The sequence below is a fragment of the Anabrus simplex genome, chromosome 1 (assembly GCF_040414725.1).
Source record: "Anabrus simplex isolate iqAnaSimp1 chromosome 1, ASM4041472v1, whole genome shotgun sequence".
Taxonomy (NCBI): domain Eukaryota; kingdom Metazoa; phylum Arthropoda; class Insecta; order Orthoptera; family Tettigoniidae; genus Anabrus; species Anabrus simplex.
In genome coordinates, this window is record NC_090265.1 from 217,966,475 (window position 1) to 217,994,240 (window position 27,766).

The 27,766-nt window shown below is 39.8% G+C and overlaps 1 protein-coding gene across 5 annotated transcripts in view; it reads left to right on the forward strand.

The window, feature by feature from the left end:
• The window catches only part of LOC136864116 (uncharacterized), a 97,492-nt gene that overhangs the window by 45,806 nt on the left and 23,920 nt on the right, over positions 1 to 27,766 (forward strand). For 3 of the 5 annotated variants that reach the window (XM_068225856.1, XM_067140714.2, XM_067140750.2), the window contains 3 exons: positions 12,726 to 12,867; positions 12,946 to 13,127; positions 21,093 to 21,148. In XM_068225856.1, coding sequence (XP_068081957.1) covers positions 12,726 to 12,867; positions 12,946 to 13,127; positions 21,093 to 21,148 — 380 coding nt within the window. The remainder of the gene's footprint in view (positions 1 to 12,725; positions 12,868 to 12,945; positions 13,128 to 21,092; positions 21,149 to 27,766) is intronic. The other 2 variants (XM_067140723.2, XM_067140759.2) reach the window with 1 other exon arrangement.

Here is a 27,766-nt window from a genome sequence, read left to right on the forward strand (position 1 = left end):
TGTACACTATGTACACTTTGAATGTATTTACAATAGCTTCTATCTTGAAAAGATAGTTCGTAGGAATGTTCAGTTCGTGATAGTCGAAAACTATCAGTTTCACTAGCATTGATTAACTAATGGAGTTCCTTCTAATTTGAAGTATCTGAGTTTATGAGCTTGCACAGAAAAGAAGCTAAGTTCACAATTAGAGAATCTAATGTGTGTGTCGGAGCCTGAGTGAGATAGGGGATGTGTAGAGAACAGCATCGGGGCTCGACTGGAATGAAGGAACGGGAAATTGGAGCAGTGACCTGAGGTGAAACCTCATACTACCAGAATTCAGTCCACCTGGTCGAGACACATTTTTAAGAGGAGTAGCCTCCGTGTTCGACGTACAGTGTATTCTGGAGCAGGACACTGGAGAGAATCCTGGAGAGTGACAGGCAGGGAGCTCCTTTTATACAGCACTCGACGAAACAGGCACTCGCACTGAAGGCTGCGCGACGAGTCTCGAAATATACACATTGGCGTGCGTGCAGCTGGCAGGCGCTGAGCGGAGAGAGCGGAGGACATACAACACCCTCCCCTCCTAAATACGCCGATACGGCGTGAAGCGGCGGCTACGATGCTGGGCAGGAGCTTCTGACGTCTGTTGTATTGTCCGGAGCTGTGACTGGGCGGAGTGGCGCTGCATCGTCCTGAAAGGAACCCATGGTTATTAAATGGTCTAAAGCTCGTTCAGCAATAGATTTATCTGGCTTAACAAGAGAATCAATAGCCAGATATGGACGGTAGCGCTGGCGTATCTGGTCCTGGTGGCGGCAAATGCATTTCTCAGCAGTCTGAATCTCATAGAGACGATGGCCCAAAGATCTGCAGATGACACCAGGTAACCAGAGCGGGTTTGACTTGAATGTCCTTACGTAGACCCTGTCGTTGACGGTGAACGTTGTTGGGGAGGTCTTAGGCTGGGCCGGAAGAGGCTGCAACAGAGAAAGTAAAGTTCTGTGAGGTTGTCCATGGAGCTTTTGTGCGGGAGTGACATTATCAGCGCCGGGCAGAGTTCTGTAGTTGCTTAAAAGTTGTAAAAATGCTTGGTCTTTAGTTAAGCCTGAAGAGACAGCTTTTTTCATACTTTTCTTAAAAGTTTGTACAAAGCGTTCAGCTTCACCATTAGATTGAGGGTGAAAAGGAGGTGCTAGGATATGGCGAATTCCATTATATGTACAGAAGTTCTTAAAAGCAGTAGCTGTAAATTGCAGTCCGTTGTCAGAAATTAGTACTTGAGGTAATCCTTCAGTTGTAAATATTTTCTGAAGAGCTCGAATGGTAGCTTCTGTAGTAGTAGTCGAATTCATATCCACTACATAGGGAAAGTTCGATAGAGAATCTATGACGATGAGCCACATGGAATTGAGGTAAGGACCTGCGAAATCGATGTGAACTCTTTCCCATGGAGAAGTAGCAGGAGGCCATGAAGCTAGATCAGAAGACGGGGCGTTCTGATTAAATTTGACATTGTTCACAATGGGGGATGAGCTTTTCGATGGCGGCATCAATACCAGGCCAGTAGCAGTGTTGACGTGCTAGTTGCTTAGTGCGGGAAATGCCCCAATGACTTTGGTGTAACAAGTCGAGAACTTGTTTCCGTAGACTAAGTGGGATAACCACTCGGAAGGTGGTGCCGGTTTCCAGGAGTTTAACTCCGGCACGAGTCGTAAGACGATGCTGAATACGATGATAAGGCGCAAGGTGGGCAGGAAGTTTGTTCTGAAGAGGCCAACCGTTGTGGTTGTAAGTACGTACTGTAGCAAGTGTACTGTCCTTATCCGTAGCTTTAGCAATGCAGGTAGCGTCAATAGGAAAGCTGGATACGGTGTCTTCGAGTTCTATGTCTAACTGAAGACATTCGGATTCTTGAGAATCGAAGGCGGTATCAGGACCTACTGGTAAGCGAGAGAGGGCATCAACATTACAATGCTGGGATGTGGCACGATAGGAGATTTGATAGGAATAATCAGAAAGGAACATGGACCATCTTTGAAGCTTTCTGAGGGAATGCTCAGGGATCTTATTACCAGGATGGAATAAGTGTACTAGAGGCTTGTGATCAGTAATGATCAGGAAATGGTTGCCATTCATTGAAACGGCGAATACCAAAGATGATGGCTAAAGCTTCTTTTTCTATCTGGGAGTACCGACGTTGATGCTCATTAAGTGTCTTCGAAGCGAAGGCGATGGGACGTTCTTGTCCATGATGATCTTTCTGGGAGAGAACGGCACCGACGCCGTAATCTGATGCGTCCGTAGCTAGCGTGATGAGCTTGCCAGGCTGAAAATGAGTGAGTTTAACAGCTTGAACAAGGGCTTTGTTGATCGTTTGCCAGGCCTGTTGGCATTGCGGAGACCACTGAAATTTATCACCTTTTTTGCGTAGGGCGTTTAATGGAGCTGCAACTGAAGCGAAGCGGGGAATGAACTTGTTATAGTAGTTCGCTTTGCCTAGGAAGGATTGGAGCTGCTTGATGTTCTGTGGTACAAGCATGTTTACAATTGCCGAGACATTCCGTTCACTAGGTTGAATACCGTTTTTATCAAGGACGTGTCCCAGGTAGTGAACTTGCGGCTGAAAGAAAGTGCATTTAGCGAGATTCGCTTGTAGGCCATTGTCTTTCAACTTCGTGAGAAGGAGGCGCAGATTATGGAGATGTTCTTGGTGATCTTTGCCGGTCACAATAATATCATCCAGGTAGTTAGCACAACCGGGAATGGAGGCGGTGAGTTGAGCTAAATAGCGTTGAAAAATAGCAGCTGAGGAAGAGACGCCGAACGGGAGACGCTGGAGCTGGAGCAGTCCGATAGGAGTGTTGAGTGTGAGAAATTGTTTGGATTCTTCGTCTAAAAGTAGCTGTAGATATTCTTCTATAAGGTCCACTCTAGAGAAGAATTGTCCACCAGCTAGACGACGGAATAAGTCCTCTGGACGGGGAATTGGAAAAATATCTGTGTCGATTTGTGAGTTGATCGTAGATCGGAAATCACCACAAAGTCGTATATTGCCATCAGGTTTCTTGATTACAACTAGAGGAGTGGCCCATTGACTGGAATTGACTGGTACCACTATTCCATCTTCTACCCATCTTTCTAATTCCTTAGTGACCTGGTCTTGATGTGCTAGGGGTACTGGATGTGCTTTGAAAAAGTGCGGCTTAGCGCCTGATTTCAGCTGTATGTGAGCTGTATAGTTTCTGGCGGTTCCGAGCGTAGAGTCGAAGACTTCAGGAAACTGCTCGAGGAGAGCCGTAATATCAGAAGTAGGTTGCAAAGTAGAGACTACGTTGATGTTGTCATGAATCTGGAAGCCGAATAAATTAAAGAGATCCATGCCCATAATGTTCGATCCGGTGTAGTTGTTGACTGCGAGTAGTGGAATGACCTTCTGAATTCCTTTATAACTGGCTGGAAGCGTGATTTGGCCTTAAATGTCAATCTTCCGTTTGTTAAATGTAACAAGCTGGATGTCAGCTGGAGAGCATGAAGGTGAACCTAAGTCGTGATATTTAGCCAGGTTAATGATAGATACAGGTGATCCAGTGTCTAACTGAAAATCAATAGAGCGATCAGAGAATGATAGAGGAACGATGATCTTGTGAGAATTCTTGGTAGGAAGAATAAGATTTATCTTATCAACTTCCATGTCTTGTCGGGACTGTATACGTTTCGGGCGCGCTGCAGGAGTCTTAGCAGGGCGAAGCGAACTCTGACATACAGTCTTGATGTGTCCTACTTTATTACATCTTTCACAAGTGGCTTTGAAAAAACGACATGCACGACGTTCATGATGTTTGAAACATCCTCTGCAGGAAGGCAGGAGTTGCGACTTGCTCTTAGAAGTGGGCTTCCTTATAGAAGAACGAGAGGGAACCGGGCGAGAATGCTTGGCAGAGAGCGACAGATGACTGGCGGGCTGGAGTAGAGACTTGAGCGACTTCGTGTTTAGAAGCTATTTCTGCGGCAGTCTTGGTAGTAAGTTCGTATACCGTAGCAATATGCTGGACGTCTTCTAAAGAAGGGTTGCTCTTCTTGACAGCATCAAAACAAACTTTGTCCTCAGGAGTATGCAGAATGACCATATCCCGAATGAGGGACTCGGTATAGGACGTACCACAACCGTCCTTGGCACATAGAAACTGGCAGGGTTTAGCTAGACCTCTTAATTCTGCTATCCACTTAGCATGAGTCTGATGCGGTTGCTTTCTGCTCTGAAAAAATTTGTAGCGAGCAGCCACTATGTGTGGGGCTTTAGCATAGTGTTCAGTAATACGGGCCAAGAGCTGTGCGGATGGCACTTCAGGGAGTTGCTCCTCTGGACTTAATTTTTGCAGTAATTTGCACGTAGCATTGCCAACCAAACTGAGAAATAGAGCACGTTTTTCGCTTGTCATCCGTGATGGAATGGCAGATAAAATGCTGCTGTAGGTGGGCTAAATAGACAGACCATTCTTCTTTAGCCGGATCAAAAGCAGAGAACGGAGGAATTGCAGAGGGCTGTGTAGAAACAGAAAGAGCTTGAATAGCTGTGAGTAATGCTGCCTGTTGTTGCTGCATGAATTGCTGTCGTTGCTGTTGGAGAGCCTGCAATACAGCAGCGAGTTGTTCGGCTGTAGCCATGTTGAGATGCCGGAGAGAACAGAACTTGTGGAGCAGCGTGTACTGAGCTGGCTGGAGGCGAGACCTTCACCGGAACAGCTGGGAGTGTGTGAGAGAGCAACAAGCGAAGCATGCCTGACAGGTGCTGCGAGCAAGAGAGAGAGATAGCCTTGGAACGTAGGCTGACTGTCCGTAGTTCGAAGGAGGCACTGTAGAAAAGGCTAACTGCTGATAGAGTCCGTACAGGTTCCAATGTGGAGTGGAGTAGAGTGTCACTTTGCCAATGAGTTGACGATACACTGTAAGAGTTTCTTTGTTGCGAATGAGTTGACGACAGAATGTAAGCCGTTTGTACCTCGGTGCGAATGAGTGGGCGACACACTGACCACTGTTGTACTTCGTCGCCAATGAGTTGGTGACAGATTGCGCACAGTTTTGTACCTCGTCGTGAATGAGTTGGTGGCAGATAGCACGTAGTTTGTTTACCTCGTTGCCAATGAGTTGGCTTTTGTTTTTACCTCGTCGCCAATGAGTTGTGTTGTAAACAAGGATAAGGTTTACATGAACACAACTTATTTATTTGCTTCACATAAAAATTTACAGGAATAAACATAAAAATGTCTTGAAGCAAAGTGGATAATTACGCTTGAGAGAGTTTCTGTACACTATGTACACTTTGAATGTATTTACAATAGCTTCTATCTTGAAAAGATAGTTCGTAGGAATGTTCAGTTCGTGATAGTCGAAAACTATCAATTTCACTAGCATTGATTAACTAATGGAGTTCCTTCTAATTTGAAGTATCTGAGTTTATGAGCTTGCACAGAAAAGAAGCTAAGTTCACAATTAGAGAATCTAATGTGTGTGTCGGAGCCTGAGTGAGATAGGGGATGTGTAGAGTACAGCATCGGGGCTCGACTGGAATGAAGGAACGGGAAATTGGAGCAGTGACCTGAGGTGAAACCTCATACTACCAGAATTCAGTCCACCTGGTCGAGACACATTTTTAAGAGGAGTAGCCTCCGTGTTCGACTTACAGTGTATTCTGGAGCAGGACACTGGGGAGAATCCTGGAGAGTGACAGGCAGGGAGCTCCTTTTATACAGCACTCGACGAAACAGGCACTCGCACCGAAGGCTGCGCGTCGAGTCTCGAAATATACACGTTGGCGTGCGTGCAGCTGGCAGGCGTTGAGCGGAGAGAGCGGAGGACATACAACAACTATCTATTTCTTTTATTAGGTATTCTTGGTGAGGATCCCAAACACTGTTTGCTTATTCCAATAATGGTCGAACCATACTTAAGTAACTTTTTTCTTTTAATTCTTTGTTGGATCCTTTAGGTAGCCTCATTATGACATGTAACGATCTGTACGCTTTCCCAACAATGTCATCAACATGACCCTTCCAGTGCAAATTACTTTCAAATCTCACACCTAAGTATTTGCACTTGCCATCTTTTGGGATAACTACCTCATCCGAAGTATATTCAAATTCAGTTTTAAAGCTCCTGTTTGTAAATGTTGTAACAGTTGATTTGCCTCCATTAACCTTCATTATATTGTCTTCAACCCATTGTTGGATACTCTCAAGGTCCCTTTGTAATTCTGAACAATCCTCAATGTTACTGTATTTATTTCCCTATAAACAATTATGTCATCGGCATACAATCTTATTTGATGTTATATTGTTCCCTAAATCATTTGCATATATTAAGAAAAGTAATGGACCGATTATACTACCCTGTGCAATTCCCTTCCAAACTTTCTCTTCCTGTGATATATTATTTCCTACTTTGACTTTCTGAACCCTTGAATTTAGAAATATTGTTATGCAACATATAACCCTGTCGTCCAATCCTATTCCCTCCAATGTCTTTAATAATATTCCATGTTCCACTCTATCAAAGGCTTTGGAAAGATCTTTGGCAAATGCATTCTAACTGGCCTCCTGAATCCAACTGATCTGATATGTCCTGCTGAAATCCCACCAGTTATGCCTCACAAGAAAATTTCTTTCTAAATCCATACTGGCTCCTCATGAATCAATTTTTATCATCACATATCCATCTGATGTACTTTGCTATTAAACTCTCCAGTATTTTACAAACTATACTGGTCAGGCTGATTGGTCTATAGTTCTCTGGTTTCCTTTTATCACCATTTCCTTTATAAATTGGTATTATTATAGATTCCTTCCATTCCTTTGGTATTAACTAATATATATGACATAGTCAATGAGAAATTTTAAATATAACACTATGTACCACCCCATTGTCTTTAACACCTCCCCAGTAATTTGATCACTTCCTGCTGTTTTTCCTTGAAGAAGCAGTTGGATTTCTCATCTTCATTTGTGAATGAGAAGCTTCTTGTTTCCCTATGTGTCTCTCCCTCTCTATTTCTTGTTACGGTTTCCAACTCCTGACAATCTTTTACTGAATCTCTGAATTCCCTACTAAATAGATTTGCTTTCTCAGTATCTGTTGAGTAGTGTTCACCCCCTTCTCCCACCATTGTAGGAATTTGGATTCCTTTTCCCTTTTGATTCCTAATATATGAATACAGCTTTTTCCATTTCTCTTTTAGGTCATTACCCTCTTGAAGTATGCCATTCATATAATTCTCTTTTGTTTCCTTTTTCACACTATTCAGTTCCCCCATTAGCTGTTTCCTAGTTTCTCTGTTCTCCCTACCCTCTTTAATTTTCCTGTTTACTATTCTACATTTTCTTTTTAATTTTCTTATTTCCCTTGTATAATAAACAGGGTCTGAGGTTATTTTACCTTTCTTAAAAGGTACAAATCTCTTCTCTCCTTCCCAAATGATTCCTTTAAATTTAGCCCAAAGTGTATCCACATTACTTCCTTCACTTATCCAACAACTGAATTGTGATTTAAGGTAAGTCCCAAATTCATTAACTTTAGTTTTTCTGCATAATTTCTTGTCTTGTGTGACACTCTTATTAAGCATTTTTGGTACGAGTCCTACATCCATTATTACAGCCTTATGGTCACCTGTATCTTCAATTACCTCAGTTTTATCATCAACTAGCTGATATACCCGTGCTTCGCTACGGAATTCTACATTTTATACAGAATTCTAGGTTAGGTAGTGTAAACATTGTGAGCAAGATTGTATTAAGTTGCATAGCCCTTAATGTTGCCCTAGAAGCACAACGGGCAAGTCAGCAACGTCTTTTCTCATATCAAGACTGGGTTAGGGAATTTTCATTGTAATGGTAGGCCACCTTGCCTACTGTCGGTCACAATCAGATTGGGGAGTTTTCATTATAATGGCAGACACTCACTCTCCGCCTGCCTTTATAGATTCTCAGAAAGACTCTCTTAGTGGTTTCCCCAACTGAAATGAACATGGGCCATTACAATGCCGTCGGTAGGAATGGTGCGATTAAAAGCAATGCCTTCATATGTAATACTCGATCAAATGAAAAAAACCCACATTTTTTCATTTTTAACGAACAGTGGTTCGAACTATCAGTCCAAAGCTACAGAGCTGGAAAGACCAAGACGCAGACATCCGTGATCCATGAACAATCTTCGTCCTTTCTTCAGCGGGGGGAAGGGGGGGGAGGGGGTGTTCAAATAGTGGATAGTCCCAGGGCAAAAACTATGCCTGTTTACTTATCGGCTTCCTGGGAGAAACCGACGAGTTGGAAAATCTCAATTCACTACACTGGCGGAGTAAAGAACTATCTGACGTGGAGGGAATTTTTCCTCCAAGCCAGAGAAGAAACCACATCTTCGCTGCTAATTTGGAATAAAATTAATGTAGATTAAAGTGAAGAGGAAGAAGCTTTTCCTAAGAAACGGCTCTTTTCAAGGTTGAATTTTTATTTAGTGAATTCTGGTACTATTTGGAATAGGGCTAAATTGTAATTCCAGACCAGTTCATACTACTACTCCTACTACAACTAACTGAGCCTCTGACTTAAGTGCGCACACTGCTCATTCAAAACAGCGCGTCAGAGTAGGTATCGAATAGCTGGCATACTATGATGAACCAGTGTGTTACTTACCAGCAGTATCGGAAAATGTATGAACTAGAGGATTGGCATGCTAAAGAAGAAAGTTATCTAACTCCTCAGCTATTTCCCGCCAATATTCAGTTAGGCTGTTATACTCGGTACGCAGCAGTAATCCCATCTATCGGAGTTGAATGACAGCATAAGAGACAAAGAACATTACAACAAACAACGGTCAGTGTAATGTTATTGTTGATCTATGTTACGCGCTTTCGATATTGTAGGCCGCCACATTATTAATTGTCTTCTAGTTCTGAAATACCACTCTTATCATAGTCGGTACGGTAAAACTGAATAAAACATAAATGATCGGAAATTACATTCTCTATAACTTTTGTTATGTAGTACTTTTTCATAGGACCAAGAACATAGGTATTTAAAAATTAAATTTTAGGTGCCTTCCCCTAAACTACCATTTCACCCAGGGTGAATAACATTGTTTATAGCTTAAACTGTAGTTTCTTATTCCCCGACTCTATATACCGATTTTCATTAAATTCTGTTTACCCATTTTGTCGGAGCTCGGCGTTGATATGGACTTAGCAACAAAAATCCAAATTCATGAATATCTCTGTTATCATAGCCGGTACGGTAAAAATGCATAAGACGTAAATGATCAGAAATTTAATTCTACATAACTAGTTATGTAGTATTTATCGATATGACCACTAATAATATAAATATTTGAGAATTGAATTTTAGGCCTTCCCCTAAACTACCATTTCACTCAGGGAGAATAAAATAATTTGTAGCCTAGATTGTAGTGGCTCACCCCCCGACTCTACATACCGATTTTTATTAAATTCTCTTCAGCCGTTTTCTCATGATGCGTGTACATACATACATACATACATACATACAGACAGACAGACAGACAGACAGACAGACAGACAGACAGACAGACAGACAGACAGACAGACAGACAGACAGAAATTATGGAAAAGTAAAAACTGCATTTTCTTATTACTGTGGACATGATCGATACAGAAATACTATTCTTTTCAAATTCTGAGCAATGTACAGACAAAACTTTTATTTTATATATATAGATTTCCCATGGTTTAACCAAGAATACATGTAGTAAGTTATTGAGATTAGTCGGTTCTTGTACTACTTGTGTAAATCCTCCCTCCCAAATCAAATTATTTGCCAGTTTCTGTTCGTGGGCTTCACTTGCAGCTCCATTCCATTCAACTTCTGGCAAGTTTCGATCTCCCCCAATTATTACCATATCATTATTATTGTTTTTATGTGTATAATCTATTATTTTCTCAAATATTTCCATTTCTCTTTCCTCTCTTCCAGGCTTGTATGTTCCTATAATTCCCACCTCCTTCATATTATTACAAACTAGTTTTATCCCTAATATTTCATCCCTTTCATCAGTAAACCATTCATGTGAACAATAAGTTTCCTCCACCAGAATAAACACCCACTCTCCCATTTTATCTTCTCGTCTCTATGATAGACTGTATACCCTTCTGGAAATACTTCTCTATTACCCACCCCTTCTCTCAACCACGGTTCCACTCCTATCACCACATCAGTCTCATAAGATTCCATCAGTGTACTGAATTTTAATTGTTTATTTACTATACTTTGACAGTTTACGAAGAACAATCTCAGACCCCCTTCCTCCCTAAAACTTGACTGTTGCAATTGGGTAACATTTGACTCATGAATTAAGAACTTCCCTGGAACCCAGGTCGTTGTATATAGATCTTGATTTAAGAATCTGGGTTTTCTGGCAAGTTTAGTGGTATGTGTTTACTTAAGTGCAGATTAGTTTCCAGATCTCTGTTGATAATTGTAGCAATTTGTCTACAGAGAGTTGCTTTTCCATTACCATTCAGATGTAACCCATGTCTAGTGAACATTTGCCTGCCAAGACCTAAAGTATCTACTACATAGACATTTCTAAAACTCTTACATTATCTCTTGATTTTTATATTTACATCATGTATAGCTTTGTTCACACACGAGTCCTCTAAAAGGTCATACCTGGGTGGCACATTAACTACAATTACTTTTGAGTTAGGTAGTTCGGAAATCTTACCTCTGAGGGTCGTAATTAGTTCCTCACTTTCATTTGCAGCAATGTCATGTGTACCACTCACAATCACCACATAATTGTCTTTCTCTAACACAGGATCACAACTTGAAAGGACGTCTTCAGTTTTGGCACCTGGTTTTATTAGTCCTAAAACCTCAGTTTCTGGATTCTGCAGCTCATTCTTGATGCCTTCTACCATACCCCGCCCTTGACTGTCTACGTGGAGATGAATTTTTGGCGATCTTGACTTTCGGTTGGTTTTCTTCTTCTGTAGGTTACTTCCACTGGATTTAAAATTATTCAGAAAACTTGATGTGTCTTCTTCTGGAACTTGTTGCAATGAGTGAAATCTATTTTGGCACTGTAAAGAGTTTTTCCTGGTTTTAAGTTGCACATAGTTTCTCCCATATGTTTAACATCAGGCCTAAAATGGCTACACGTCACTTCCATCCACGGCGATCTTTCTTCTCCATTGTCTTCTTTATCTTCCAGTTTCTTTATTCTGTCCTTTAAGCTTTCATTTTCAAGTTTTATAGCTCATAAGTCTTCTTGTAGCACTCCTAAAATCTTAAGTATAGTTTGGTAAGTGTCTGTTTCTTGTTGTTCTGCCTCACTACCAGTTTGTTTACACTCGGGACACAGCCACACACTTTCTTCAATATCAGTCCTATTTACAATATTTGCACAACGAAAATGGTACCATTCATCACACTTACGACACAGAATCCCATTTTTAACTACTCCTCTGCATTTGCCACATTTTTCACTGCATCTTACACCATTATCCACTACGGATATCACAGACTCACACACAGTAGTCGTCATCTTGGAAAAAAAAAGGTTCTGTTCACAACTTAAGATTACTTTTGTGTATGTGAGGAGAGAGAGAGAGAGAGTGCGCACGCGATTTCAAGTGTGATATTACAGGGACTAATGCATGGGATGGTGTGTACTATATGAGGACGAGTCAATTTCTTGACTCAACCTTTTAATCATTGTGACATTTTTGCAGCGATAGGAAGAGTATAAGGGAAAAAATATTGGGCTGAATATTTTTCTCATTTGCAATTAAAAAGTCAGTAATGAGTAAAATTAGAATTACAATTACATTACAGAACACTGGTGTTGAGGAAATCACTGACTTTTGTGTGTGTGTGGGGGGGGGGCTGGATTAATACAAAGTTTGCAAGTATAAGATTTTTAAAAATAATTTTTTAGCATAGAGACATTTAAGTGACTATCATCACTGGGTAAGACTAAACATAACACCTTGGAACTTTTGAAAATGTTTCAAATAATTGGCCATTTACTTTGCAAAAAATTAATTGGTTCTTCACTAAGCCTCATCATCTTTGGGAGAAAGTACATCTTTGCATTTACTGAAAATACTCCCAGATGTAAGAAAGTACTCCAGAACTGGTGAAGTTACTGATTCTGCTATAGTAGAACTGAAAAATTTGTTGTCATTTATTTTTCCATGCAATGTATATCAATTACTAGAATGTAATGGTTAAAACTTTATTTTAAGAAGTAAATTACAAGTAAAAAATTACATTTAAAAAAAGTAACAATTACTACAAAAAATTATTAAGAATGTAATTGTTACAAGTAATTCAATTACTTTTACTCACTTACTTCCCAACTCTACATTAATGTCACATTCCTTGGACCTCTGTTACCTGTTTGTAGTATACCTGCAAAGTAAGTGTAGAAATGTTCTGTGTGATAGTTTCTGTGTATAAACTGTATATAATATTAAGAATATCTTTGGTAAGTGTATGATCTTAGTGAAACAATTGTTTCTACATACCTATCACTATTAAATATAATGCTATTTTCAAAGGAAAAAAAGCGTAGTGGTATACTCAGTTAATGAGAAATATCTGTAAACTTTTTACCAGCACACTATTTAAAATAAGTCATATATTCTCTCTTTCAACTAGTTAACCTTTCAAAAGTAAGATTATTAATATTTGATTATTTGTCTTCATGGATAGGATTGGAATGTTTGCATATTTTCTGCCAACATATGTGCTGTTTGCTCTACTCAGTATGCCAACGAGCCGATCCAATTTAATCTCCTTGTTATTGCTGAATCTTATGTTATGGAGCTTCTTCTGGTTGCAGTTAATGTCAGCTGTAAGTACTGAATATTAGATTAAGTTTTATAGAATTACATGAGAGGCTTTGTTTGCCATAAAATATTCTTTGTTATAGCCATTATCAAAGTTGCTGTGGAACACTTTGTGGGCTTGGTGCAACAATGCAGGACAGCGTGATCTGTTAGATTGTGCCCTATTCCCTGCACGTAATGAAGTATTGCGTGAGTTGAAACAAATCCGCACCAGAATTCAGAAACTACAAGAGGAACGTCGTAGAAGTTCACTGTCAAGTTATGGGTAATGATTGTGCTTGATATATTCTTAATAATCAAATTATGTTCATTTTGATAATGATATCTTTGAACAAATTTATCTCTTTCATCCTGTTAACTGTTTAAAAGTAAAATTACTAATATTTGGTTCTTTGCCTTTAAGGAGAGTATGTAAGGTTTTTATATTTTTGTACAACATTTTTGGCCATACTATGAAAGTTAATCAGAGATGGTTGAAAAGTGAAATTAAATTCTTATATGTTAAAAAATCCTTTTGTATTTAAAATTAAGATGGTTTTATAGTGCTTGTAATTGCCTATTTCAGTGGTTAGTGCCTATTTAAAGTATAATTGTCTATTTAGTGCCTTATAAGAGTTTAGATATGCTTGTTTTCCATAAAGGCAAAATGATGGGTGAGATTTTCCTTTCTCATAATCACATCATTCTCAGAATTCTTCAGAAATAATGTCCATTGCTTGTTTCTAACTTAAATTATGATACAGGTATGGTGAAAGTGGGCATTTTTATTTCTGTCACAAGTCACAATGTAATTGAGTGTTCTAGAAGCAAGTCTTGGTTACAATGTGAAGGAAAAGTCATTGAAAGAAGTTTTATTCAGTACAGGCAGTGGACCAACAGTGACTCAAACGTTTCCACAAATAGAGGAATCATTTTTGGTCAAGCTTGCAATTAAATAAACTATATCATAGAATAATTCTGGTGAAGACATTGGTTTAGAAATGAAGTAAATAGAGCAATTTTATTTTTGTATTCCACATGGAAACAGCTGAGGTTCAATTTTTAAAGAAGTTTAAACTCCAGACTCATAAAAATAAATAGTTCTTCATTGATTACTTCCACCAGAAATATTATTCTTATGATTGGTTAACATATTTAGGAAACCATAAATTCATAAAAATGTGCTGGTACAATATATTTTATAGACATGATACTGTATAGGCTTTGGGGCCTATGTAGGATGCTAAAAAGTTTATTATGTCATCTATTCAGTGCATTAGAAATTTTAAACATTTATGCCGTGTCAAGAAAATAAGGTGAAATTCTTTATGTTTCGCAGAGAACTGTGCTCTGCGTCCTCAGAAGAAATCTCAACTGTCCACAAGAAAGGCTTCTTAAACAATGACTCTTTAAAATTTAGACGTTATAATAGAAGTGGAAATGGTACGTTCATTCACCACCAGATGGCTCCCAGGACGTGGCACAACGCTAGCGTTCAAAGCGGAAGCTGACCGAATCATCAGAAATTATTTTTATTGCCTATAAATCCAAGCCCTGGTCATTACACAGAATGTACCTAAACATTTGTAACAAATGGCACAGGGTGATTCCTAGGATCAAAACAAGGAAAATGTCATTATGAATATACTATGATTCCTCTATTTGTGAACTGAACCGCTTAGACTGATTTCTGATCGTCAGCTTCCGCTTCAAACGCTAGCGTTGTGCCACGTCCTGGGAGCCATCTATGTACCATTTCCACTTCTATTATAACGTCTAAATTTTAAAGAGTCATTGTTTAAGAAGTCTTTTCATGGACAGTCGAGATTTTTTCTGAGAACACAGAGCACAGTTCTCTGCAAAACATAAATAATTTCACCTTATTTTCTTGGCACGGCATAAGCCCAAAAGCCTTCATGTCTATAAGTATGGGCCGTGAAAGCATCAGTGGCAATATATTATATATTTTGCACCCCTGTTTATTTGTTAATTTACTCATAGTGGCTATTTAAGTGACAGTTTTGAAAATGTTAAGTGTCTAGTTGCCTGCCTATTCCCTGATTTTTAGTGCTTATAAATCCAAGCCCTAGTCATTGTACAGAGTGTACCTAAATATTTGTAACAAATGGCACGGGGTGATTCCTAGGATCAAAACAAGGAAAATGTCATTATGAATATAATATGATGTTCATGTCGTCCATCATCTGTTTTATTCACCGATGAGACCACATTTGCAAGAGATGGGACCATAAACTTGAGTAACACACACACACACACACACACACACACATAAGCAGTTCGACATCATTTAGTATAAGAGGTTCTTTTATTTGGGGACATTCATCTCAAATATCTCGGTGCCGTATTTTAACTAAACTTTTATGAAAATACTCATGGTATGGATGCCACTAATTGTCAACAGTGCTTTGGACACAATGTGTTGTGTGGTATTATTCATGATCAACTGTTGACCCATTTATGCTACCTGACAACTGAATGGACAAGTGTATCTGACCATCTTGAGGGCTCGCTGCCTGTATTATTGGAACATGCCCCCAGTAGCTCACAGTACCATGTGGTTCATGCTTGCTGAGGCTCCAGCGTACTTCAGTTTGCATCTATGCAAATTTTTACACAACACCTTCCTACAATGGTGGATCGGGTGTCAAGGTTCATTGCATTGGCCTGCCCAGTCCCCTGACCTAATTCACTGGACTTCAATCTGTGGGGACACACGAATTGTGTGGGGTACACTACTCCAGTTAACAATACCAACATCCTGTAATAGTGTATCAGTAACGCCTGTGCAGCTGTTCGACAGGACCCTATCTTCAAGTGGCTTCATCAGTCCATGTTGAGACTGCACATGGCAGACACCTTGAGCATCTGCATCTCCTATGATGTGGCCAATGTACATCCTGTAACTTTGTTGCATGTAACTCAGTAACAACACATTATAGAACATAATAGGGCATTTTTTTTCCTTGTTTTGGTCTCAGGAATCGCACCTCCTGACGTTTGTTACGAATGTTTAGACACACTCTGTATATCTCACATTTTGGCATTGTATTTTCCACTTGTCCTCTTTATTGTTGTATTAGAAATGGTTCCCTTTGCCAAGTTGCATGGGTTAGGTGACATGCTAGAAGAGTAAATTAAACAATCAAACTAGCAGTTTTACAAGTGACAATACCAGTAAACCATGGAATGTATAACTTTGCTTAGAGTCCACACTACTTGTACCGAATCACTAGAAATATATACCTGAGTTTAGGAATAACTGACCACGAAGTAGGTTTCTGATTGTTGCTGGCTGTTAGTATGGTAATAAAAATGTATGTAAACCACTGTCAGGAGTGCAGAATGAATGGCCTGACCTAGCTATGTCTTATCATGTACAGTAGTATTCAGTTCATTCTTTTATATTTCATTCCACCGTGTAATTCTACTTGAGGACTTTGGCATATCCATATGCATCTTGGCTAGGCTGATGATGACCCATACAGAGTCGAAACTAGTACCTTGTAATATATTGCAATGTTCTTATAAACATCGCAATTAGTGTAAATGTATTGAGTAGGTGGATTAAACCTTTGTATTTTATTTTAATAATAATGTTATTTGTTTTACGTCCCACTAACTATTCTTTTACGGTTTTCGGAGATGCCGAGGTGCCGGAATTTAGTCCCGCGGGAGTTCTTTTACGTGCCAGTAAATCTACCGACACGAGGCTGACGTATTTGAGCACCTTCAAATACCACCGGACTGAGCCAGGATCGAACCTGCCAAGTTATAATAATAATTTCGTGCGGCTATTTCTAGCCGAGTGCAGCCCTTGTAAGGCAGACCCTTCGAAGAGGGTGGGCGGCATCCGCCATGTGCAAGTAACTGCGTGTTATTGTGGTGGAGGGTAGTGTTGTGTGTGGTGTGTGAGTTGCAGGGATGTTGGGGACAGCACAAACACCCAGGCCCCGGGCCATTGGAATTAACCAATGAAGGTTATAATCCCCGACCCGGCCGGGAATCGAACCCGAGACCCTCTGAACAGAAGGCCAGCACGCTGACCATTCAGCCAACGAGTCGGACACCTGCCAAGTTGGGGTCAGAAGGCCAGTGCCTTAACCGTCTGAGCCACTCAGCCCGGCTGATTAATCTTAATGTGTAATCTTAATTCAATACGGAACCAATAATGAAGTTTAAAACCTTGAATGTGCCTGTTAAGAAACATTCTCTTGTTTATACTGAGCAATCCAGATAGTCTGGGAATTAGAGTTGTGAGCTAACCTATCTAGGGTATGTATTCATCGCAATTTTCTCAAGACATTCACAGTTTTTTACTTTTTTTATTTTTGCAAAATGTCGTGCTGTCCCGTAAGGTGCTACCTAGCCAAGGCAGTTAAGGTATGCTCAGGGCACCTGGAAAAACATGGGCTTGATTCCCTGTTAGGAAGTAAAAAACTTTAAGATATGTGATTTCCAATTCTGGAGAGGAACATGGCCCTGAGGTTCATTCAACCTACCAAAAATGTATGAGGTTATATCCTGGATGTAAAGGTGGCCAGGCATAGAACTAACCACTCTATCCATGTGGTGCCAAGATCTTCCACTTGTCCGAGGGTCTTCATGGCCTGTACAGAGACAGGTTTGTCTGTTGTTCCAAAACTTCTTTTGAGAATGCTGAAATGTCCTGCATTTTTTCAGTGATGCTTTGCTATTGTATTTTAAGGTAGTGAATTTTGCTGTGTAGTTTATATTGCAATTTGGAATAGGAAGTAACACTTCTACGATATTTGTACAAAATTCTTAGAAACAATTGTTATGTTTCATAACAACAGTTGTCTCTACAGTGAAAACCTTTTACAACAGTTCAACCAAGAACATTTTCAGGCAAATTAAATTTTTCACATAGTTTTTAATGAACAGTGCATTTACATGTCTCAATATGCAAGAGAGGTTTTTAACACGTTGACTGCCAGGACACATAGCAAGAAATATCCCAGTGGCCAAAGCTTTCTTTCTGCTGTGGATATCGTAAATCAGAAGTAAAACAATATTCCAAGTGATATTTCACTGAAGTGTTCAATATACGTACTAAATGCAGTAAAAATTCCTAGCACCCTGAGGTACTGCCGTGGCCCCACAGAAAAGTTCACTGTATGATTTTAGCTAGATGGCCAGAGTGGTACTAAAGCTCATTCCATGTTAAGAAAACAGTACTGCTCTTATGACAACAAGGTTGCCATATCAAATACCTCTGCTCAACGCCATCACGGGAAAACAGCGGCACATAAATTTGTGAAATTCAGTATTTAAGTTCAAGATAAAAGCAGAAGAAACTAAGGTGCAAATTATTTTGATAAACTAAAGGGGACGGGGGTTTACAGGGGCTGTTTTTGGTTTGTACAGAATCAGAGGTAAACTAAGGTACATAAAAAAGCTCTGCATTGAAGTGTAAGGAAAATTGGGAGAGAAAATAGAAAAATAATATTTTGATTGCATTTAATAAATTTCTCCAGGCAGCACATGGTACTACTGTACTGTCTTATCGCTAACAGAAACAATTACATAAAAAAATTAAATGCGGTGGTAAAAAGTGGTAAAATTAAAATGCGCTTAAGAAAGAATAGCTAAATAAGAAACAAGCACAAATAAAACACACAGCATTTTTTTTTTATCAGTACAAGTTATGCCATGATGTATTGCTGCACACCACAACACCAAAATCTTCAATAACAACTCTTGTACATTATGAAAATAATAGAACACACAAATACTATTCAATATGCAATCAACCCTCACTCAACACAAGACAAGTACACACTGATTTAAAGCCTAAAAGCACACACGCAACAAATAAATACTGTAGATGACTTCACTACAGAAGTGAACTGCCAACGGTTCACAGAGCGAGGGACTACACGATGCTTGTACCAGAGCAACACAGAAGAAGAAAAACGAAGGAAGGCAATGAAGCGATGGCTGTTCCTGCCATTGTGCTTCCTCCCTACAAATGTATTTATGAAAAAGAAAATGTTATGTAGTTATTTTATTAACTCACGGGCACAAATACCCCATCCTTTTTATCCGTCTTTCATAATACATTACAAAGTACAGTAGAATGTCCTTTAATCACGAGGAATTATGGGTGTCTCAGAGGGGGTGTGTTCACTCCTTGTAGGTCCGTAAGAGCAACACTGTTTTCTTAACGTGGAATGAGCTATAGAAGCTTGCATTGCTTGATAGTACTCATTGTAGTCAAGAGACTGTGCCACAATTTGTATACTAGCACTTAACTGTACAATCCCAAGGCACTCATAGTTCTACTGTAGGATGTCTGTAAAATACTTGCAAGATATTTCTAAGTTATTGTATCAATTATTGGGAGTTTAGTTACAAAAAATGAAGCCGTGTTCTTCATGACCTTGGAGGATAATGACGCTAGTCCTTCCGTCTAAGAATTCTGGTAAGTAATGTCCATTTCAAGCTGATGTATTATGTTTGTCAAGACAAAAATGCTTTACCAAGTTGAATTTGAAATATATAAAAAATAAAAACTATAATATGGAAACCAAGCACATCAGGATTTGCTGCAAGGCCATAGTGGTATACTAGCATAGTGAAGTACACAGCTCAGTGGTCCACCAACCCAACAGGGAAAGTCAGCAGTACTCTGTACCCCTGCGGTCTCACAAGAAACTCACTCAGTGTACAATGTACTATTCCAGCAGCCAACATAGTAATGTGTATAATTTGTGTTTTAACGTGTCACAGCTAAGTAGTCAATAATTTTTAGAATTCTATTTGAAGATGGCTCTAATAGGGTCTGAAACATATACTAGTTTTAACACAGCTATTTAATGTGAATAGCCTCAATCAAGTATTGAATAGGTGGACCCTTGTAATAAATTCTTTCTAAGAATTTTGTAAAAATATTGTTAATGTCAATACGGAACCAAAAATTAAATTTATAAGTTGTAACACTTATTTGATAACGAAGAGGACTGTTTGATCTGTAATCTTCTTTGTTTACTTTCATATGTTGGAAGATCCAGTACATTTACTGTTTGTTGATCCATAGTAACAACAGCCATTTCTGGTCTTCAGATTCTCAGAAGGTATTTATCAGTGCAATCAATATTTATGTCTTAAAACATCCCAAAACGGAAATGTTTAACCAGTAATGTTCATTTAAAGTTTAAAGAAGTATCATGTACTGCATTTTACAACAAAATTTCAAATTAACTAAACTTCTTGATCACATACATAAATCAGCTAAGTACAGCAGCATGCAAGCATCTACCTCTGTGAAGTAAATAGGCATGGTCTGAGCAAGTAAATTGAATGCACAATCCAAAAGTAGGCCTGGATGTTCATTACAGTTTGTCTGTATATATGTCAATATATATATCAAAATATTTATTTTTAGATTTTGTTTATCAATCCCCCTCCCCCCCTTTTGGAAAATTTCCCAAGTTTTTCCTCATATGTTTTGTAATTGTCCCCTTTTTCATAGAAAATATTATGGGTCACCTGAACCAATCTTCCCCACATGCTGAGAGCAGTAAAGGAGATAATAGCATGGTTCATTTTCTTTTCAGTCATCACAAAGATTGACACAATTTTATCCATTATCATCATCATCATAGCTGCCTCTGTGGATCACTGGTAAACTGTCAACCTCTGGATCCCAAGATCAAACCAAACAGAGGTAGTCAGATTTTTGATGAGGGGAAAAGTCCATACGACACTCCATGTCGTTCGATGTCGGCATGAAAATGATCTCCGGTGACACATTTGGTGTTTACCTGACAAAATTCATTACAACTTAGCCATAGATATCAAGAGTCGGTTTACTCTGCTATCTAATAGGCCTAGAGTAAAACGGTATGTCAAAATTGATGAACAGGCAGCCAAGTGGCATTAAATAAAAATGTCTCCACACAGTGGCTGACTAAAGTGCATTGAATATTCTGATCTTTGAAAGAACCTTCACCTATCTGAAATGGTCAAGTCTTGTACCAGCCAGTGACAACAAGAATACTGTTGATGTTGTTAATCACTTAGTTAAAGTGGAAACATAAAGGGTTATAAAATTGACATTTTCCTTAGAATGAATATGCATCTATTTATTACACTGTATACACAATAATGCATCCAGGAATATTATGCTTCCAGTTGCTCAATTGTATTTTTGTTTATGTTCAGTGGTCGGCTTGAGAGTGTGAAAGTAACTCATTGTTTATTCTGCCAGCAGGCCAACAAGTCAGGATCCAGGAACCAAGAAGACTTTGTTTCAGACAATCAAATGTAAGTATTTCATTTTAATATTCCTATCCACCAGCAGTACATTATTAAGATTCATGTACAGTAAGAGGTACAGATGCAGACCATGTGCTGAATTGGGACAAATTCTTGAAGTAATCTGCCAGAATGCTGTAATTTTCTTCATTTGACGTCGCCAGTGTGCCGTCCTTTCGCTCAAAGCATAGAGATGGTGGTTTATAGCCAGTGAGTTTGCGTTTGAAGGCTCTGTAGTACTCTCTGCTTTCATTCTTCCTAAAGTTTTGTTCTATCTTTTCAATGAGAGATTTTTCGTATTTACGTTTCTCAGTTCTGAACACCCTAGCTGCTTGGGCACGTTGGGTTTTGTAGGTTTCCCAATCATTTTCTGATTTCGTAGAGTAGTACTGTTTCCATGCATTGAGTCTTTCTTGGAGGACTGATTCGCAGGTACCATTCCACCAGGAATGCTTTTTGCTTCTCTTGATTTCTGCAACGTCTTTGGCGGCCTCAACAAGGAGACTTTTGGCGTTGTTAAAGTCACAGTCATTTGGTCTAGCCTTCTCCTGGAACTCCTCGACCCTTTGCAGAAATTTATCATTGTCGAAGCGTGTGACCTGTTTGGTTGTCTTCCTTGTGTTTGTGGGAATTGGTTTGAATTTGATAAGAGACATATAATGATCTGAGGCCACATTGATGCCTTTCTTTACCTTCACATTCATAATCTCAGGGCTGTTTATCCTGGAGGTTGCAACGTGATCAATTTGGAACTCTCCGAGAGCTTGGACGGGAGAACGCCAAGTCATTTGCTTTCTGGGTGGATGGCGAAAGTGGGTCGACATGACCTGCAGGTTGTGATTTTCGCAAATGGACACCAGTCTTTTGCTGTTGGGATTGGTTCTTTTGTGAGCAGGGTAATTTCCTATAACTTTCTTGTACTTCTGTTCACGACCTAGTTGGTCATTGAAGTCACCCAAAAGAAGCTTGACATGGTGTTTGGGGATTTTGTTTAATTTTTCATCTAGTAGGTCCCAGAAATTATCAACTTCGTCTGGATCAGACTTGTTCTTATCGTTTGCAGGAGCATGTGCGTTAACTAGGGCATAGGTTTTGTTCGCGCATTTAATTGTGAGTATAGACAATCTGTCATTTACAGGTTCGAAATTTGCAACCGATTTAAGGATCTTGGTTCTAACAGCAAACGCGGTTCCAAGCATCACAGCTCCATTGAGGATTCCTCTTTGCGCTTTGCTCTTGAAAAATCGGTAGCCTTCGGATTCAGAAATCTCTTCATCTGGGTACCTTGTTTCCTGTAGGGCCATTATGGATATCTGATTTTCGTGAAGAGTTTTGGTGAGGGTTTTCAGCTTGCCAGTTTGTGTAAGTGAATTTATGTTGAAAGTTGCTAGAAAGGTTTTAGATTTTGGCCTGAGTTTTTGACTCTTCGGGGTACACCGAGACGTTCCGACTCGTCTCTTGCATGATGTCGAGTCTCCCCCAGAATCCGAACGAGACTCGTGCGCCGTGGCATTCACGACGAGGGATTTATCCGAAGATTTACCCCCTGGGGTATGTTTCTTGAAATGTTGTGCCATCATGCTTTTTGACTTGACTTTGCTTTGGACGGGTACCCATCCTTTTACAACTAGGGTTGTTAGCCCTAGAGGTTGCCTCAAGATGTTTTCTGGCTTCTGGTCATTTACCAGTCTTCGCCGTAACCCTGGCAAGGGACCAGTTTTTTTTTCACGGTGGTATTTTATTTCCCTACTACCCTCTGACTCTGCTGGTGGCAGAGCCAGCAAGCTTCCCCAATTCCAATGGGACGCGTCCGATGGAGGTAACCGGTAAATCCCCACACGGGTTATGATGATGATGATGATGATGATGATGATGATGATGATGATGATCATGATGATGATGATGATGTTGTTGTTGTTTGATTTTGGCCACTATAGACCACGGAGTAACAATTTTGGTATCCAGGGTCATCTTTTCCTCCACTGGCTTTGATCTCCTGCCAATATAGCTTCATTCATTGGCTTATCTGCTTCCTTCTTTCTTCTGAAAAAATCACTTTTGAAGATTTCTTTTCTCCTGAAACTAATTGTCGAAAGTTGTTCCTGTTTTGGATGTCTTCATGACTAATGCCCATTCTCTCCATATCAGCATGTATTTCCATAAACCACCTGGAACAATATTTTTCTCTTCGAAATGAGTAATGAGTTTTTGAGTCAGCCTTTCTTGATTCATAGGTAGATGTCCATAAAATTGTATTTGTCTCTTCTTCATCGATTCTCCAATTTCCTCATTCTTTTTGTATAACTCTTTGTTAGGTCTTAATCTTCATTGTCCACCAGCATATATAGGTCCCAAAATCTTCCTTAGGATCTTCCTTTCTTTCTTCTCCAGTTGTTCCAGCAATCCTCTGCTTGTTCAATCCAAGGTCTCAGCAGTGCATAGTCCTTCTGGTTTGATCACGGTGTTATAGCAGTGGCGACTTGTGGCTGTAAAGTATGGTGAAGAGCAATAACCCGTTCGGTTTCGAGCGACAGATTTAGAAACTACGTGTTGTTTTTGGTTGTTTTGTACTCGTACCTGTGACTGGTGGAGGGTCCAGCACATGACCAAAAAATGTATACAGACTGGAGCGCTATGTAACGTAACAGCGCGGCAACCATGCGGCTGCCTTTGCTCTAACAATGCAAATCTATATATATAAAATAAGAGTTTTGTCTGTACATTGCTCAGAATTTGAAAATAATGGTATTTCTATATCAATCTAATCTCTTTTTTTTATGCTATTTGTTCGGGGTGTCGACCTATAAAGATCTTTTGCCCCTACTTGCACCATATGATATGAACCTGTGTGTAATTGGAATTGCGGAAGTGTAGAGTGTTGAATGTGAGGAAAGGAACGTTAAGGAATCACAAACACCCAGTCCCCAAGCCAGGGATATTAATCATTTACAATGAAAAAACCCTGACCCGGCCAGGAATCGAATCCAGGGCCGCCAGGTGACAGGCAGACACGTTGCCCCTACACCGCGGGGACGGACTCTTTAATCTCATACTTATCTGGTGATTTAGAATTTGGATCCTTGACTTTGGCTCAAGCCACCTCGTATAACAATCTTGAAGGGATAAATTTTGATAAACATAACGCTTTCTTTAAGAATATTGTCTACACTTTAGACCATTATATACTAACATTAGTTATTTACTTTCTTAATTAAGATCCAAGTGAACAATAGAAGTTCTTGTGAATTTTCCAAAAGGTCTTGGTTCATTAAGAAAGAAACTCTTCATCATCTGTGGATCCTTCCAGTGGGCCGGGAAGGACTTGTGTGAACAATATGCCTCAGTTTGTTTCTGTCTTTGTAAACTTCTCCCATTATATCTTCCAGTGTCTTTCCCTTTTTTAACCAGACCTTCTTTAATTTGCTCCAACCCAGGGGCATTTCTACCGTAAGGGCACAAGGTAACATGTCCCTTCATCAGAGGTCGATAATTCTGTAGGAAATATATGCCACTTGTTTCAAATAGTTCCTTCTGTAAAAATTGGCTCCAGTTATAATTTGATTTCATGATCTTTTAATGGTTTTCCTTGATATTGAGAAGGCATATGTCAGCATTAGATATGGGAATGCCTGAGAAGAAAGAATGAACTGGAGGGACTGATGAGGAAATTTCAGAAGCTGTATAAGCACTGTACTTGCTGTGTGCGATTGGGTGATAGACATTCATCCTGGTTCCAGATCAAAAGAGGAGTCCAGCAAGGCAGTGCACTATCCCCATTATTGTTTATCACCATCATAGATGACATAATGAAGAACATCAAGAAAACCTGTTATCAGCTAAAGGCAGTGGCTTTCACTGATGATGGAATGATCTGGGCAGAAACTGAGGAACAAGTACAGTTGAGACTCAATAAATGGAAAGTTAAGTTCCAGGAATTTAATCTCAAGATAAGTAAACCCAAAACAATATAGTGATGGCAATAAACAGAGAGGGACAACCAGCGAACACCTTGCTAGGAAACCATCCGCTGGAAAGTGTGGAAACCTTTACGTACCTCGACAGTGTAATATTTTTAGACACATTAGCCATCAAGTATGTGAAAGCTCTCACTTTTACCAGCAAGTACAAACACTTCTCTGGGATCCCAAAGTACCAAGAAAATCAAAGCTGGTGATGTTCAATCAGTACTTCATACCGATCTTAACCTATGGTATCAAAACCTGCACCCTCCCTAAGGACAACTCATCAAGGTTCCAGGCATCTGAGATGTGAGATCTGAGGTCCATAATTCAGAAAACAAATGGACAAGCTAAGGATGATATGGTTAGAAAGGAAGCTGGGATTGGGTCTGCATATCCAGAGTGAGGTGGTTTGGGTCAGCATATTCAGATTGAGGTGGTTTGGGCATGTAATGAGGATGGAGCTAACAAGAACAGCTTATGTTGACTTGGAGAGACATGTAGCAGGAAAACACCGTAACCCTGGCAAGGGACCCTTACCAGATGTTACACACTGGGTCAGTATGCTTCTTAGAAGGCTCCAGTAGTAAAGAGTCAACCTATTTGACCCAGTACAATCTGGTTTTCGTCAAGCACACAGTACTACAACGGCACTACTGAAGGTCACAGAAGACATCTGAGAAGCTATGGACAACAAGGAAGTGACAGTCTTAATACTTCTAGATTTGAGCAAAGCTTTTGACTCTGTTAACATTGACATTTTGCTCTTGAAATTGTATTCCCTCCATTTCTCGGACAGCGCCCTCCTTTGGTTGCATTCCTACCTGCATGGCCGTCGGCAGTGTGTTACAGATAGAATAAACAAATCAACTTGGCGGTCTGTGCAGTGTGGTGAGCCTCAAGGGTCAGTGTTAGGACCCCTTCTTTTTTCTATTTACATTAATGATGTCTCCCAAAACCTAACGCACTGCAAATACCATATTTATGCTGATGATGTACAAATGTACCTCCATACATCTCCAAATCTAATACTTTCGGCCATACACAAAATCAATCAGGATCTAACATAGTTTTCTTCTTGGTCTTTGAGATGTGGGCTTAGGTTAAACCCAGCAAAAACGCAAGCCATCATCCTTGGATACCCAAAACAAAATGGAAATTCTAAGTTCCCATGGAGGGAATTAGATTCTTTTCCACCAATAGAGCATATCAAAAATCGGATCAAAAATGAGATGGATGGCTTTTCTGGCGTTTGCTCTATTAACCAGCGTTTCGTCTTAGGTCTGACACTAGACTCTTCAGAGTGGGATGTGTCAGACCCTACCCACTGACGCTGGGGTGTATGCAGGTGAACCCATCAGAAGCTTATTTATGAAGCACAGTCTGATAACTGCATACGGGAGATAAAACTCCACAATGGAATTAATGCCCGCCTAGCAATTCCAAATGGAAATTCTAAGTTCCCATGGAGGGAATTAGATTCTTTTCCACCAATAGAGCATATCAAAAATCGGATCAAAAATGAGATGGATGGCTTTTCCGGCGTTTGCTCTATTAACCAGCGTTTCGTCTTAGGTCTGACACTAGACTCTTCAGAGTGGGATGTATCAGACCCTACCCACTGACGCTGGGGTGTATGCAGGTGAACCCATCAGAAGCTTATTTATGAAGCACAGTCTGATAACTGCATACGGGAGATAAAACTCCACAATGGAATTAATGCCCGCCTAGCAATTCCAAATGGAAATTCTAAGTTCCCATGGAGGGAATTAGATTCTTTTCCACCAAGAGAGCATCCATCTCATTTTTGATCCGATTTTTTACCCAAAACTACTCGCGAAGGTCAATCGACCAGAGATTCCATCTATAAGGTTGTGTAATACTAACATACCATTCATGTCATCAGTAAAAGTCCTAGGCATTACTTTCAATGATGACATGTCATGGAAAACGCATATTACGAACATCACCCAGAAAACATTCTCTATTAAGGTCGCGGCCGCTTCCTTCCAACTCCTCGGCCTTTCCCATCCCATCGTTGCCATAAGACCTGTCTGAGTCGGTGCGACATAAAGCCCCTAGCACAAAAAAAAAAAACATTCTTTGCATTGCACATGCTGCGCGGGTATAAATACTTATTTCCTGAAAAACTAAAAAAAATGCTGGTAGAAAGTCTGGTTTTCCCTCATTTCAACTATTGTGACATGATTTATAGAGACACTCGAGGCAAGTTATTGAGCAGATTACAACATGGTCAAAATGCTTGTGTGAGATACGCCTGTAACCTACGTACTATGACTACGTAACTCCTTCATATAACCATCTATCTTGGCCCCAACTAGAAATCCGTCGCACTGTGCATTCGCTATGTCATCTCCATAAAATCCTTCATTCTTCACAACCATTTTACCTTACTTCATATTTCAAATACTTATCCTCTTATCACAGTCTTAACATCAGATCCACTAATAATTTCATCCTTGCTTTACCTACCCATAGAACTGCTATCTATGATAAATCATTCACAGTAATTGCCTGCCGTGAGTGGAACCTCCTTCCCAAAAATATCAGGGGGTTAAGCGCCATTCGCACTTTCAAGGAAGCACTTTGGACACATTTTATGCACCAGTAAGGATCATCTGTAAACTTGATGCTGCTACTTACAACC